The 17,592-nt window shown below is 33.7% G+C and overlaps 1 protein-coding gene across 1 annotated transcript; it reads left to right on the top strand.

The window, feature by feature from the left end:
• Positions 2,094-4,407, top strand: LOC104787810 (histidine-rich glycoprotein-like). Its single transcript, XM_010513453.2, has 2 exons — positions 2,094-2,510; positions 3,003-4,407. The coding sequence occupies exons 1-2, from the start codon at positions 2,163-2,165 to the stop codon at positions 4,236-4,238; spliced, it is 1,584 nt and encodes a 527-aa protein (XP_010511755.1). The 5' UTR covers positions 2,094-2,162; the 3' UTR covers positions 4,239-4,407.

Genomic DNA, 17,592 nt, shown 5'->3' with positions numbered 1-17,592 from the left:
GTATTCTAAGGTTTACAGATTACAAATTCTAAAAATTTCTATGATATATCTTCTACTTCTTTTAGTATATAGGGTAAAACGTAGAAAACGAATTCTGAATTGATGTAGAATGAAGAAAAACGTAGAATACATATTTTTAATTTTGTAGAACATACAAAATTCAGGTTCTGAAATTTTTAGAACAAATTTTTCGTCTAAACTTCTTAGAACATGTACAAATTGTAGAATGAACAATCTAAATGTTTCAGAAAGAGAAAAAATCGTAGAAAGTCTATTCTAAACAATTTAGACCAGAAATCAGCAATTTACAAACTGATTTTTGACACCCAAAACATTTTTTTTTCAAATTTTTTTTTTAACAGTTGTATACTAACATAGGTTTTCTGTTTGTTTATTGGTTCAAATTTTTCAAAACTTCACTATTTCTATTAGTAGGAGCATTTTAGTCACAATTGACAATCTTGAAAAAAAAGTGTAGATGACCAAATTTTTGGAAAAAGCTCCTTTATTTATAATTTTCCCTTAACTTAAATGAACACTCGACTATAATACACGAATTGTGTACATATATAGAAACACCTGAAAGATTTATTAAATCACTTATCCATATCAAAGAAAATTAACGAAGGTACATACATATATATATGTATATATATATATATAACGATGAGAGTATATAACATTATAACATGTTACATGTCCTATGGTTGTTACTTGTTAGAGTATATATGTAAGGACATATGCGAAATTAAGATGCTGAACTAATAGATAATTTCAATGGGTTTCATCTTCTCTCCAGAAGAAGGTAGAGTCTAGCTTTGTCAATGACGTTGAGAGTATGTTTCTATCGTTTCAAAACGCATGAGATTAATCTCAAACGTTGAGAGTATGTTTCTATCGTTTCTATCGTTTCTCGTCATTGGTTTCTTCCTAAGAAAACTTTAGATTTCAGAAGATACCCACATTATGCTACTGTCAAATTGTTGGGAAGAAGATCCTTGTGGTTCTGTCTAAAGTGAGCTTTGACATCTTTAGTCCATCTGACCTTCATAAAGTGTTCTCCATATATGGCCATGTTACTCATGTTACCCACGTTATCTAGCGTTTGGGAGTACAAGTAGAAAGTGTCTATGTCCATAGACCTAAAGACTTAGTCGGGTCCAAAGAACAAAAAACTAAGTTACACAAATTTTCGTCTCCATATATGAATGAAAACTTTAACTCGAATGATATAAAATCAATATATACCCTTAATCGGTAGAACTAGTATTGGCCACGAGGGTTCGAACAATTTAACATGTTTCTCCAGACTCCAAGATTAGTGTTCGGGGATAGAAAACCTTTAAGATCACATGAGTTATCAAAAAAATAGGTAGAACTAGACTAAGTTTAACTTCCAGTTTCATCAAAATTTAGTTAATTTGGGACTGGAATTTTCCAAGCTAATGGGGCTGATCAATAATTAAAAAGACGAATATAATTAGAACAAACATGTCAATTCAACTTTCGGTATGGTGGTGGTAGATAAAAGAAATAAGATTCAGATGATCATACCATGATAATAAGAATATAATCCCCAACGGGAATCATATCAAACACTAACTTAAATGAACAGTAGACTATTTCACTACAATGAAAGTGTATATAGAAACACCTGAAAGATTTTATTAATCAATATTCATATCAGCGAAAATAAACTATATATATATATATATAATAGGAATGTTTGCAAATTTTCCCTAAAATTAAGTGATACGATAAAGAATAACAATTTTGCCCCAAACAAATTTTATATAAAAACATAATAAAATCAAAATCAAAGCCTTAAAACAGAAGTATAAATTTTTAGTTTTACTATTATACCTCCGTCAATATTTGAGTCAAATAAGAATTCGAATTTCCAGGTGAATTGGATTGTCATTAATTAAAAAGAACGGAATCAGAACAAATATGTCCACTCAACTTCGGTTTGGTGGTGGTGGTGGTAGGAAAGAGAATAAGATTCAAATCAAGCCAAATGGAATCACATAAAACACTAATTTAAAAGAACACTAGACTACAATAGCACAATAAGAATTGTATAAATATAGAAAGGGCTGAAAGAGGTTAATCACTTATCCTCATTAAAGAAAAACATAGTCAAGCACATATATAAAGATAAAATGCTTGATAAGCTTCTTGGACGGATCGCTGAGTTCGGGCTGCAGGGATACGGCCACAAGGGTTACGGGAGCGGCCGTGGCTACGGGTTCGAGGAGCGCGAGGAGTTTGTGGCTCATGTGGAGTCAGAAGGAGGCTACTTTGACCGTCAAGCCCGCTACGACCACCGCATAAGGCTTCCTGCCAACCATGGCCGTCCACCCATGTCTCACATGTCTGTCTGCGATGAAGAAGACTCAGACGTGGAGGAGTTCTTTGAGAGCAACCAGAGCCACTACACTAGCAATAACCACCAGTACAACCAACAGTCACCTCATCGCAACTTGATCATGCCCCCATCTCCTCACAACGTAAGTTTCTCTTTTGGTGTTTCGACCTTACAATCTATATTATGTGCTGTTATTTATAATATATGTTTCTAAAGTGTCTTAAACTATGTGAAAGTCCTGAACTTTTTTTTTTTTATAATAAAAGTCCTCAGATTTTATGCTAAAGTTTCAATAAAGTTAAACTATTGATTCTGATTCATATATTAATACACTTGAAATATATATATATATATATATATATATATATATATATACGCAGTTTTATAGTCGTATATTATATGCAAGTACACCAATTCTCACACCTAGTCGAGAGCATAGGCAAAGGAAACCATGGCTTCGACCTACCATGGGACCACGATGGTTTAACGCTGATTTTCAGAAACGTTTGAGATTTTGTTTCCTACATTAACAAAAATACAAAAGATTGGTAGATGATCATTTTGTACACAATTTATGTTTGCATATTAAACTGTTTGTTATTTTATTTTAATTTGGTAGATGATCATTTTGTAGGGAAAGATAGCAAAGATAGGAAAGATGGATAATGGATGGCAGGGGCAGCATGAAGAAATATACCAGAGTGGGTATGGGAAGCACCATGGTGGGCACGAGGTCCAACACCATGGCGAACACGAAGTGCAGCACCACCAGATACAAGGGATGAAGCATCAAAGCGGGCACGGGGTTAAACACCATAACGAGCATGGGATGCAGCACCACGACATGCATGGAATAAAGAATCAAAGCGGGCATGGAGTTCAGAACCATAGCGAGCATGGGATGCAGCACCACGAGATGCTGGGGATGAAGCACCAAAGCGGACACGGGGTTCAGTGCCATAGCGGGCACGGGGTTCAGCACCATAACGAGCATGGGATGCAACACCACGAGATGCAAGGGATGAAGCACCAAAGCAAGCACGGGGTTCAGAACCATAACGAGCAAGAGATACAACACCACGAGATGCAAGGGATGAAACACCAAAGCGGGCATGGGGTTCAGCACCATAGCGAGCAGGGGATGCAGCACCACGAAATGCAGGGGAGGAAGCACAAAAGCGAGCATGGCGTTCAGCACCACAACAAGCACGAAATACAGCACCATGAGATGCAAGGGATGAAGCAGCAAAGCGGGCAAGGGGTTCAACACCAAAGTGAGCACGGGGTTCAGCACCATAGCGAACACGAGATGCAGAACCACAACATGCAGGGGATGAAGCACCAAAACGGGCACAGGATTCAGCACCATAGCGAGCATGGGATGCAGCACCACGGCATGCAGGGGATGAAACACCAAAGCGGGCACGAGGTTCAGCACCATAGCGAGCACGAGATGCAAGGGATAAAACACAAAATTGGGCACGGGGTTCAACACTATAGCGAGCATGGAATGCAACATCATGACATACAGGGTATGAAGAACCATAACGGGCAAGCGGTTCAGCACCATAACAAGCACGGGATGCAGCACCGAGGCAGGCATGAGATGCAACACGAGGGCGGGCATGATATGCAGCAGTACAATGCAAATGGCATGAAGTACCATGGCGGGATTGGGATGCAGCAGTACAACAGGCAAGGAATGAAGCACCATGACATGTTTATGGCTCCCCAGGTTCCACCACATCATGTGTACATGAACCCCAACCATGACAGTAGTGGAGGCCGTACAGTAGTGGCCGTGAAGGCTACTGAGAATTGGTGGGTCGGCAACAACCGAAAGATCGGGTGGGGGAGTAAGGGACTCTAGGACTCCACCTAATTACTCTGCTGATTCAATTAAGAAAGTAATGATTATGTATCTCAAGTAATAAAAATGTATAAGATGTAATGTGTGTGATGGATATGTTTCAGTATCTTACCAAAACCAACTAGGGGACTTTTAACCCCAAAAAAGAAGTGATTTTATTTGATGATCATATGACCTTTACGACACAAATCGCCAAAAACCTAACATTATAATGTGGGAATTTTTCTAGATAAGCTAACAATTTGCTGAAACCTAAAGAATTTAAAATCACAATGCAGTCATTAGATCTCAAGAAGACGAAACCACAATGCATAAGAAGAATCAAAAGCCAAGAAAGCCCCGGCGGAGATGAAACCAAAATCCGGTAAGAGCAATTACATCGGTTATACTGACATTTGAGTGTCAAAAGAGTTAAAAAATAATATTTTTATTTTAATTTAATTCTTTATTCTTTTTTTCTTTACTCAACCAATAAAACGTTGACAGCTGTAGATACAGTGTCTTAAGGGCAAGTCCATTGGTAGTCTTTAATTTTGAGACTCTTAAATTTTTTTAAGAATATATTGTGTACTTTTTATAAAATAAGAACTTTTAAGAATCTTAATTAAAATTATCATCTCCAATGGTAGAACTCTAATTGGAGTTCTTATTTTTGAAAAAAATATAAGTTGAAAAAACATAACTTTATAATCTCTTTGACATAGACTGCAGTACTGAGAAGCCATAAATTCAGCTTAACAGATCTTTGAATATGCATAGACTCGTCGATTAATCAGAAGCTTCGATATGTCGTTTTGATTGATTAATCAAAATCTCCGATTGGAGATCGGTTTCTCCGATTGCAAGGTTCCGATTTGGTCAAAAAGATCTCTCGGTTTTGTTATGATTCAAGAAGGGAAAAAAAAAATCTTGTTTTTATATGAAAAACCAAATCAGCTATATGCTGACACGTACACAATAAGAGACGATTCCTAAAGTCATGTTTATCGGTAAGCTCTTAGAGGAGTTTAAAGGTTTTTGATTCAAAAAAATAAATCAAAAGTAAAAAAAAAACTTAAGAGAGCCCCTTATATAATATACCGAATCATGGTCTAGGAGACGCTACATGTCTTACTCTTGTTGGTCGAACTAAATAAAACAAAAAAAAACAAAAAAAAATCCTCACTCGATTTCTTTTCCTCTCTCTCTCTTTCTCTCGCGATTCAATACCCGACAAAGAAATTTGGAATCAGAAGAAGGGTTTGGAATCGAAGGATACTTGAATCAGAGGAAGGGTTTGAATCGAAGGATCTGGAGATGATTAGCGAAGGCGATTAACTCGGTGGATTACTTTGGTGATAGACAAAATCGAGTCAGAGATTTGGAGATGGATACGATTTCAAGTTGGAGTTGAAATAATCGGAAGAGATTGACTCAATTGGAATCACAAGGTAAGTTTCTCAGATTCTTAATCAAATAAATCTTCTGTGTTCTGTTTTGATTCTCTTTGGTCTTTGATTTGAGTGTTAATTTGTTCTCCAAGGAGGTGTCTCTACGGATTCAATTGAATATGCAGAAGAAACAGGAATTTTTTGAGTACAGAGAGAGGCTTAACGAGAAACAGCTCAATGAAGGTTTTTGTTTGTTGTTGTCGTTGATGTTTGCTATATATATACTCTTAATTTTACCTTTGCTGTTAATGTTTTTATTTTCATGTTTCTTCACAGAGTCAATTGAGAAGTATGTTGACAGCTGTAGATACAGTGTCTTAAGGGCAAGTCCATTGGTAGTCTTTAATTTTGAGACTCTTAAATTTTTTTAAGAATATATTGTGTACTTTTTATAAAATAAGAACTTTTAAGAATCTTAATTAAAATTATCATGGGTTCTTATATTCCAAACAGTATCCAATTAATTTATAAAAAATTTAAGAACTCCCCTTATATAAACCTCCCAATAAACTTGCTCTAAGCTTACTAAATAAGAGTTGGATCTTATATATTCCGTCAATTCTGATTTATTTTTAATTACAGTTGCAATAAGAGCCTTGCTAAATCCCCCAATGGAGATGCCCTAATAGCTTTTGGCAGAGACACAGTTTTCTTATCTCTCCACCTTTTTCTCATTTATTTTTATCTTTTATTCTTCAGATCCTGCATCAGATATGTCCAATGGACATGCCCTAAGAATCTCCAAACTCCCATATAACTATGTACGTTTGAATTATCTTTAATAAAATTTATTAGCTCAGTTGGTTGTGTATAGTTGATGTATAAATGAGGCATCCGGTTTAATTCTCAGAATTATATTAATTTTTTTAAAAATTAAAAAACGTAGTTTTGTAAGTGACATAAATTCTAATAGAATACTTAACCCAATCTTTCCATCAACAAAAAATTTATGAGTTCTCGAAAGTTTATGCTTTCCACATTTTTCCCAGAATAATAATACAAACTTAGTGATTGTATTTAAATTAAAATAATATTAAATTTAATATTTTTTTAAAGTTAAGACATCCATTAAAGGTTGTTTAATGAGGATGCTCCTACATAACTCATAGACCATCACCAATCGTAATATTTCTATGAAGAGTTCTTACGAATATTTTAAACATAAATTTAGCAGATTTAAAAGTGTAGGAACTTATTAGGCATTCTTAATTTCTACTTTCTCCAATGTTAACCTCATTAAGAGCTTTTAAGAATTAGTTTTTTTTTTCAACCAAACATTAATAAATTAAAAAAGAACTCCAAAATTGGTTGTCCAAACAGGAGGATAAGAGTTCACAAAAAACGATTCAGAAAGTAAAGATCTTGAAGACCGAGCAAGACAATCTGCTCTTGCGTTGATGTCGCGGGAAATCTTGACTAGGGAGAAGGATGGGTAAAATGAACGGAGCTGCGAGAAATCCTCCAATAAATTTGAAAAAGCAGGCCAATCATCAGGTGACTGCACCATCGCAACGAGCTCTGCACAATCCGTTTCGAAGGCCTGACAAACAACTCCAGCCGCCATTAAGGACTTCATTGCCCAGATCAGTGCTTGTAATTCTGTGTGTAGGGGAGTAAGACCTCGTTTGAGACTCCGAGCTCCCAACAGAAGCGTGTAATCTTCACCATTGCAGCACCACCAACCCAGACCCTGAAAAGGGTCCGTTCCTTTCCATGAACCATCAACCTGACAACGGATAGAAGAATCTTTCACCCCCACTAAGGGTGGAGGGAGCAGATTGCTCACTGAATAAGATTTGGCTTCGTCCCACAATAATTTATCAGTTGCCGCTTGATCTAAAATCTCAATTGCCACAAGAATTAGTTCTTTTTGAAAATAAAGTTTGGTATATGATGTTTGAAGTGTAAGAAATTTGGTGTATTGGAAGTTTGGAACAAAGTAAATACAAGAGACAAGTGAAAAGAACTTGAATAAGAATTCAAAAACAGAATCATAGAGCATCTTGATGTGTAAATAGCTGAAGCAGCAAGCATGAATGGAAAGAACATCAAGGTGTCGTAATGCATCATTCCCAATTCAGCGAGAAAGTGTACCATATTCTCCATCTACATGATAGATACAACACCAAAACCAAAGTTAGTCCCTTTCCAAGTTCTATTGTTTTCAACAGTCCGAACTTCAATCAAAACAGACTCACTATTGGATCAGACATCAAAGCTTTGATGAAGACAAAGAAGACATATTGAGTCGGGATTGTCAGATACCATCCAGTATAATTCAAACAATCAAACGAATCCAGATCAACGATAACCCAGAAAAAAATCAATTCGCCATTGAGATCTACTATTGGTGGAGATGATGAGTTAACAGAGAAATTACATCATTCTCCTCTGCTTGCAATCGATTTTTGAGAAAATAGCTTCTGACTTTGCAATCTTTTCGTCGAGAAAGAGAGAGATGAGGAAGAAAAAAAGATAATCGATGACTTTTTTTATATATTAAAAATATCACCCAACAATTATTGAACACGTCCACAATTTTTATGGTCTTTAAAACCTCATAATTAAGAGGTACCTCTTACTAATATAACTATTTTTGATTTAATTTTAATTAGACAAAACTTAAGAATTCTGAATTCTCCTTAAAAGGTCCAGTTGGATATACTCTTATATCTTTTTTTTTTTGGGATTACTTTGTATGTAGCATTTAGAAGCGCCATCAAAGAGCACTACCATCAGTGATATTCTACAAATGAGGTTCTCACATTTAATTTAATAATATTTCAATATAAGAATTTATATAATTAAATTTTCTATTTAAAAAAAAATAAATAAATTAATCAAATGATGACATAATAGTGAGAGGAGGTCTAGAGAGTTTTTCACAAAGTCTATTTTGAGACATTATCTCTCTCTCTCTCTCTTTTAGTCTTTCCTCAACATTTTCATTTTTTTTTGTTAGATACTTTATCTCTATCCATGGAAATGATCTAAGGGCATCTTTATAGGGGGAACTATTTTGGGTATTCTTAGAGTAAATCCCCTATATATTAATAGGGAAGCATTTTGAGAAAAATGCTGAGGTGTCATCGCTGGAGAGCTCCAGATACTTTTTAGCAATTTATCACCATTTGGTAATACTATTTACAATACATGCCATTATATGTTTAACCAAAAAATAATAATAATAAATGTTGTTAAATTTCTCTTTTTTTATGTGTACTTATATTTTGTTAACGTGTACTTTTAAAATATAATATCTAATTTTATTCGTAAAATTAGTTATTCATCAAATAATATACAAATTTTTTTTCCTAAACACTAAAAGATAAATGAATGTAACAAAAAAATTAACAAATTAAAAGATAAATTTGAACTTAATAGTCATATCTTTACATTTTATGTAAATTCATATTACACTTCTTAGAAAGTCCAAATTTTTTCATATATTTTTGTTATCTAATCATTTGTCCTGTTTCAATAAATTGGTTTTTAAACCACACAAAAGACATGTTGTCATAAATAGTAACATTTTATTAATATTTTTTCGACTACATTAACATTTTTTCACGTTCAAATATTTTAACGAGTGAGATGTATTTTAAATGAAATAAACGAAAATTTGAATTAAAAAATACTTTAATTACATATTATGTTTGACACAAATAGATATTAATTCAATAATTATAATATTACTCATAATAATTTTTTTAATTAATTTATTCCGCACATAATGGGGGTATATTATGAAAATAATGAAAGATCAGTAGTTAAGATCTTTTGTTAAAAAGTTAGTTATTGGGAGAACATGTTTAAGATCAAAAGATTTAATAATATAATATTCTTAAACATATTACAATTATAAAAACTTATAAAATAACATTTAAATTGCAAACTTATAAAACTTTTACTAAAATTCAAAATACAATACTAAATTTTTATGAAACAAAAAAAAATTAAAGAAAAAAAAAACAAACATATTACTTAATTAAAGCACACAAACATTTTTTTAATTAATACATAGTTTAATGTCCAAATTTTAATTTGTGAAAAATTGTTTGTTAAAGATTGTATCCATTCACAGCTTGCCACGTCAGCTTAGAACTGAGCCAAGATCAGTTCTACATCAAGAACTGATCTTAGTGTTCTTCTACCACTATTCCTTATATTTATAATTTTAATGGGCTAAGAACACCCCTCATGTTCTCCCTATAAAGATGACCTAACAATCTCTAGTCAAGCTTATAATCATTTATCATTATATATATAATGTATATATATACACACAATATTTATGTTCGATATCATAAATAATATATATCTATAAAAATTTGGTAAAATGATGATTATAATTTTATAATTTTAGTAGAATAAGCGGTCATATTTCCATTATTAGAATAAAGTCAAATTTTTTATCCTACTATATTAATTGAGAAGTACAAATATGAAACTAAGCTGACGTGGTATATACATTATAATGTGTAAAAAATTACATTAAAAATGCCATTAGAAAAACTTAATTAAGATTAATTAATTAAGTAAATAAATATAATTAATTAAAAAGAAAATTGGGAACACATAAAATAAATAAAATTGTAGAAAAGTAAAAAAAAAAAAAATCTAATAGAATAAAAACTAATTCGTCTTTCAAAAAAATCTAATCGAATAAAATCTATATAACCACAAATTTTATCAAAACAATTTCCAGCACAGGATAAAATTTTTATCAAAAATCTAATCAAATAAAATATATAACAGTTTGCTTAGATTTTAAAAATTAATAAACAAAAAAAAAGATATAGATATAGTATCTTATCTATTTAAAAAAGTTATATTTTTCTTTTAGCCAGTTTTTTAGGAAAATAAAACTAAGGGGGAGGTATTGGTTTAGGATTTAGAAAGAGTTTTAATGACTTTGTGTTTTTAAAAATCTTGCTGATTTTTTAAATCATAGAAAATTAGAAAGTAAAAATGAAGGATTCTATAAGAGATTGTTTAGGAAGTTATTTTAAATCTTGCTGATTTGTGTTTCCTAATCTTGTAAAATATTTCATAAAATCTTTCAAAATCTTTCTATTTGATGAAAGAGTTTTCATGACTTTTGTTATGAAGGAAATGTTATAAAATCCTAAACCAATAACACAAAATTTGAATTCATTAACAATCCATGATTCTTTTGTTTTAATTGAATAACATAAAACTTTTAATGACTTTATAAGACTCTTAATCCAATAACACTAGATTTATCAAGATTTTAGATAACTTTTTACAAATCCACAACCAATAACACCAAATTTTTAAAGAGTTTTAAAAAGTCTTGATTGAATAACAACATATTTTACATAACTTTTAAAATCATTCAAATTCTTTCTAAATCCTAAACCAATAACCCCCCCTAAGTTGAGATTTAAATATATTCAATGCTTGAAGGTGATTATTATATACAAAAAAGGAAAGCCACAAAAGGAAAAACAATGAATGTTTTTTCAAAGAGGTTTTTCAGAACCTTCACTAGCTATATTTAGTTGCTCTTTTTACATGTTATTTATATCTTTTTACTTACTTCACAACTATATCAAAAATTGCGTTTAATTGACAAAAGGTTTAATAAATTTTATTCACAATGCAGATGTTTTATTGACAGATTTTCAACAAATATTTATAAAATACAAAAATTTTAATAAATGCAAACCAAATTTTTAATCACAAACCATTATAAATAACATAATAACAAAATAAATTATTACAAATTTTCATCAAAAGAAAAGTTCAGCTCTCGGTTTTCCGCGGGTTATTACCTAGTTAATATGTATTTACACGTACTTTTGCATACTTATAGCTTTTTCTATCCATTCCCTTCTTTATTTTATAAACCTGCCATGCTTTTTTTAGGTCCTAACTTGTTAACAATGGTAGATACTGCTAAATAGACCAACAAACTGTGCAGTTTCGTAAAGTTTGTTTGCAGAAAAAAATAAACAAGGCTGATGTAGTACTTTAGTCATGTAACGGGCTGGCGATATATTTCCCCCCAAGCACTATCATATCCGGCTAGATAGAGCACAAACTTTTACCTCAATCGATATGTCTCCAAGCAAAACGTTTAAAACCTATTTTTCCCTCGATCAAAAGTTAGATATCTATATTTCCCTAAAATAGTATTACTATATTTTAATCTCCACAAACATGGTTTTGAATCCCCACAAACATGGTTTTGAATCGGTTTATTATGTACCAATTAAATCTTAACCAACAAAAGAATAGTAAACCAAAAGAAAAAATCGATTTTAACCCAATTACAATTAATTACCTACAAAACCAACCAACATCTTCTTCCTCACCCAATTTTCTCGACAACAGAACAGACCAATCTTCTATTCTTCTCTACCACCAATCACGATTAGTAACATATACAAAGCTTACAGATTTTCTGTATAGCTGGAAAAAAAACTATTACGGAATAGTGCAAAGCTGTAAGAAAAAACGTACATCAAAATTATACAAAAAAAACTAAAAATAAAAATTTTATGATTGATAAACTTTAAAACTGTATATTTGTATCACTTTGTAAAGTGGTTATCAATCACAACCAAAGATTGTGGTTATATTGCGTAATTTTTTTTAACAATGTCTCAAACTAATAGGAAAATATTGAAACCTTTATGTGTAAAGTCTTCATAAAGTAAATGGACCGAAGCCTAAGGCCATCCGGAAAATTCTAGTAGTCCGCGTTTAGATATAACTCTTCAAATTTTGCAAGCATTGGACGCAGTTTCCATCAATACGGTTGAAAAGACCATTGCGCAACAGAGATGGGACTTAGATTAAACGTTGTTTTATCCATTATTGAAGGCATCTAGTTCAACCAAATAATATATAAACCGACACTAACCACTTTTCGTTTTTTCATGGGCATATATACCTTAACAACTATCCTCGAACCCCATTGGCCTACCTCTTCGAAATTTCCACGTTAAGTTGTATTTCTTCCTACTTGTATATAATTATACATCAAAAGACATGTGTGTCTATATATTTAATGGTATAAAGAACATTGGCCAAACCTGAAATGGTATAAAGAACATTGGCCAAACCTGAAATGATATAAAGGAAGAGAAAGGTATCGGACTCAGCCTAAACGTCTGGCTTAGAGCATTTCCAATATATTTTTCTATTTTGATATGCTCAAATTTATCCTATAGCTATTTTCTCAAATTAATAGATCAATTGTACTACTTAGGGATCGAATCCACAAGAACTCTAGATTCACACAATAGATTTAATAATCTTTAATTATGCTAAACCAAAATTGTAATTTAAATAGCAATGTAAAAACAGAAAATAAAAGAGTTGTAAATCAATAGGAATAAACGCTAGGCTTAGGAAAATTCTCAGAAAATCATGGAAAATCAGATCAATTAATTAAACATGCATTATTCAACAATTAAGCACTGTTCTTGAACTCTAAACACAATTGTAAAATAAATCAGTTCTCACTACAAATATTATCTAAATTTTAAAACTAGAAAATCTAAATCTCTTTGCAAAATTCAAGTTAAAAACCAGCAATAAAATCAAGTTTAGATAAGTTCACAAAATTACTAAATTAAATCTCTTTGCAAGAAGTAATTTTGCTCACCAAAGGTTTTTGTCAGGAAAATCAATTATATTCTCATATCAATCAATAATCCTAAGATCTAAATCCAGATGACTACTCAAAGATCTAGATTAAAAAAACCCTATGGTGAAGAACAAGAAAGATAATGAATCTTAAATAAACAGATCTAATAATCCATGAAATCCCTAATGAGAAACCCTAAACCTAACAAGCAGATCTACTCATACATAATCAATGAAAAGCAAAACATCTTCTGAATAAATAGCATTAAGAGATTAAAGGAAGAAGTAAAGGAGTTCTGAATCTTCTCTGAAGGAGTCTTCATTCTTCTCTCCAAAAGCTCTCTAAAAATCTCTCAGGGTTTTGCTCTCAAAAGTTGCAGGGAAAAATAAAGCTTAGGTCTAAACAATGACCATAAAAATTCTATTTATATTCCTAAAACACGTCTAGGGACTAATGATGCAAATATGGAAAACTTTGGGGCAGCTTTGTAAATCTTCAAAACTTGTGGAAAAACTTCTGATTTCGTCTTTGGCTATGCATTGATCGACACATATGAAGCATCGATCGATGCTTACTCTTGATCTAGTCTCCCAACTTCGTAGCTCAGCCTCAATGCTTGATTATACTCCAAATCCTCCTATTTAGCTTTATTATGATCTCATCCATGTTAAATCCTATAAAGACTCAAAAGACTCTAAAAATACCAAAAAAACACTATAAATAAGACTTATATCATGCCTAAAACACCTAAAAACCATGATATATCAACTTCCCCAGACTTAACCTTTGCTTGCCCTCAAGCAAAATATAAACTTAGCCTTGTGAAAGAGGTTTGAAAACGCAGGAACTCATTTTCTTTTTAAAGTAATGCCATGATCATCCAAACCTTAATCCACATGCTTAGCAGATAAATCCAAATCGAACCACCATGTAATTCTCCATTGACTTTCATAGCATCCCAAATTCAAACCAAATTCCACTACTTCCTCCATTAAGCCTTCATCGGTGGGTCTTATCAATTTGATCAATATCAAGAACCTTCTAGACTCATTCCCGTACAATACCATAACAAGCAAAACATATCTTTTACCACATGTGGTACTCTTTCTCTTCCCCAGACTTAATCTATTTTATCTTCCTTTGAGCTTTGCTTTATTATTTTTTTTTTTATCAAAGGTATAGGCGAATAATGGGGTCACATGTAATTTACATATCCCTCTAAACTGATCAAAATCATCTCATCTTTTATTCTCTTTTTTTTTTTTAAACAAAGCTCTCAGGAAAAATCTTTCAAACTTAAATAAGGGAGAGGAGTACCAAAATTTTTTCTTTTCTGAAATCTTACTTGTCAGGTATGAACAAGAAGTCAAGCTCTATGAACATCAATCTCCTTGATGAGGTAAAAAGAATAGCGCAGAAATTACCTCAGGCTTTTGTGGATTCTGTTGGAAATTTGGATGTCTCTAGTTCACTGGTCAGCCATTGGATTTTTCATTAGTCGGATTTGTGGATTCAATCTGCAGCATTAATCAACCAAGGCAATACACTAAAAAGAAAAATCATAGTTCCCAACAAAAATTTGACTTAATAAAACCATTTTTTTCTGACTCTCAAAAACAAAAACGTAGTTAGTAACTGCCTCTCCCAGACTTAAACAACACTGTCCCCAGTGCTATCAAGTAAGAGATTGGCGAATAAAATAAAATAAAATAAAAATAATTCAAAAGAAAAAGGAAAAAGAAAAAAAAAAACCTAACAGTGGGTTGCCTCCCACTAAGCGCTTGTTTTCAGTCATTAGCTTGACTGTGTCGGATCTCAAGCATCCGGTGGATCAGAACATGGCAGTAAATGCTTCCGAGAGAATGTCCTCTTCATCCAAGGTGGTGTGTAGGCAGTAGATGAATGAGGTCTACAAAGGACATGAGGAACAGGACCAGGGCGGGACTTAGGTATGGGTGGCTTTCTTTTATGTCCTGCAAAATCATCAACAGAAGAAACAAGCGCTCTACGATAATCTCGTGGCTTGGTTAACTGCAAAACAATTTTTGTACCTTTGAAATTCTTATTGATGATAGGAAAAGGTTTGGGAGAGGGAGATGCATACCTTGGCCTTACCTGTGGGTTCTGGACTGTGGAATTGTGAGATTTCAGCTTTATAACTGGTCTAGGACTTGCAGCTAAGGAACCAACTCGAGAATTTGTGGTTGTGGTCAAGTCTGAACTGATTCTGGAAGGTGTGTCGATCGATGCAATGCTTGGCCTGCAACTTGTGTTTTTTCAACGATTCTGCAGCTTTCCTCATCAATCCGTGTTTCCATTATAAAAACATCATCTACCAGCGACTTGTCATGGATCAGAACCTCATCATAGTCTCTAGTACTGATTAGATGATCCCCACTCCAATCCTCAAGCTTAACAGCTTGCTTGCTCACTTTCTCAACAGTCTCCAACTCTTTGACATACCCAGCAGTAACGTCTTCATGAAGTTCTATGAGCAGATCATCATCAGAAGCAATTTTCATAGAAAATGTCTGACCATCAATAGTGGGAACCCTTCTCAGCTTGTCCATCTCAAAGTTCATGACCAAATCATCCACATTCAGAGATATGTGTCCTTTCTTAACATCAATGATGGCACCAGCTGTAACCAAGAAAGAGCGTCCTAAGATGAGAGGATCAATAGGCTCTTTGTCATATTCCAGTACCACAAAGTCAGTGGGAATCATGCATTCTCCAATCTTAATCGGAATATCCTCTAAGACACCTTCAGGAATTCTGCGGGATCGATCAGCTAAGATAAGAGAGATCTTAGTTGGCTTGAAATCCATCATTCCAAGTCTCACAACAACAGAATGGGAAATCAAGTTAATACTAGAGCCAAGATCACAAAGTGAGTGAGGAAACCTTCCTGTGGAGATAGAGCAATCTAACACAAAACTTCCTAGATCTGGTAACTTCTCTGCAATCCTACTATTAATCACTGCACTTACTTCCTTAGAGACAACCACCTCCTGCTTCTTATCCTTCTTCCTCTGTAGATGCTGCTTCAACAGAATTGAGCTGACATCCTTTGTAAGCAGTGCTCCTTCCTCAGGACTCAAACCATTGGTGACCATTCTCTTGACATACCGCTTAATCTCAGGAGAAAACTTGACTGCATCAATCAAAGACATCTCAATCATTACCTTGTCCATCATAGCCTTGCATCTAGCTTCTTCAATCTCCTGTTTGGATCTCCTAGGCTTAGGAAAAGGAACCTTAGGCTTATAAGCTTTTTTTGAATCAGATGGTGGAACTGGAACAGAAACCGTAGCTGTCTGTGGGGGGTGTCGATCGATGCTGACATTGTGTCGATCGACGCTTGATTGAGTTTGCATCGATCGATGCTCTTGTGTAGTGTCGCTCGATGTTGGATCAACTAACGTATCTTCGTCTCCTTCCTTCACCAAAATCGCATTACAAGCATGCTTAGGGTTCGACTCTGTTTTCCTAGAAACAAATTCCTCTTGTCTTTTAACAGACCCAGCAGTCTGAATCACTTGATTCTCCAGCTTCTTGACATGAGTGTTTAATGCACCGAACTTCCCAGTCAGCTCAGTGTATACAGAATCAATCTTCCCATTGAAGTCTACAGTTAACTTCTGTTGACCTTCCAAAATCTGTCCAATCATTGATTCCATCTTGCTCTCTGAATTGGGTGGAGGGAGGGGTTGGTAAGAAGTTGTTGTTTGGATCTCCTGTGAAGAAATTCTTCTGACCAAATCTCTGATTTTGATACCCAGCTCCATACACATAGTTGACACCTTCTTCTCAAATCTCTGGCTTTGGCTCAAAAGTCTCAACATCTTCAGCAAAATGGACTTTCTTTCCAACAAGAAGGTTATGCACTGTATCCAACTTAGCATTCACTGCAGTAAACTGATTTGAATCATGGCCTTCATGTGCTCTTTTCTGCTCTAGGTCTGCATTCTTAGTGCTATTGCTTGATGCTAGCCTTTCTATCAGCTTTTCAGCGTCATCCGGGTACATTGTCTTGAATTTCCCATCACTAGCAGCATCCAAAGCCATCTGATACCTCCAATCAATACCACTAAAGAAGATACTGATCAACTGCACCTCTGAGAAACCATGATGCGGACAATCTCTCTGGTATGCCTTGAACCTTACCCAAGCAGCTTTGTAAGATTCAGCAGGCCCTTGTCTAAAGGTAGAGAGCTTGATCCTCAGCTCATCAGACATCGCATCATCATAGAAGTAGTTCAAGAATACCATCTTGATGTCATGCCAGGTTGTCAGGGATCCT

This window comes from Camelina sativa, chromosome 5, assembly GCF_000633955.1.
Source record: "Camelina sativa cultivar DH55 chromosome 5, Cs, whole genome shotgun sequence".
Classification (NCBI taxonomy): domain Eukaryota; kingdom Viridiplantae; phylum Streptophyta; class Magnoliopsida; order Brassicales; family Brassicaceae; genus Camelina; species Camelina sativa.
Note: the sequence above shows the minus strand (reverse complement) of the source record. Positions and strands in the feature narration are given on the sequence as shown.

Bases quoted from the DNA above. Each gene is read 5' to 3' on its own strand.
- LOC104787810 (XM_010513453.2), top strand. From the start codon at position 2,163: ATGCTTGATAAGCTTCTTGGACGGATCGCTGAGTTCGGGCTGCAGGGA. The intron at 2,511-3,002 runs GTAAGTTTCTCT...ATCATTTTGTAG, and splicing joins TGCCCCCATCTCCTCACAAC to GGAAAGATAGCAAAGATAGG.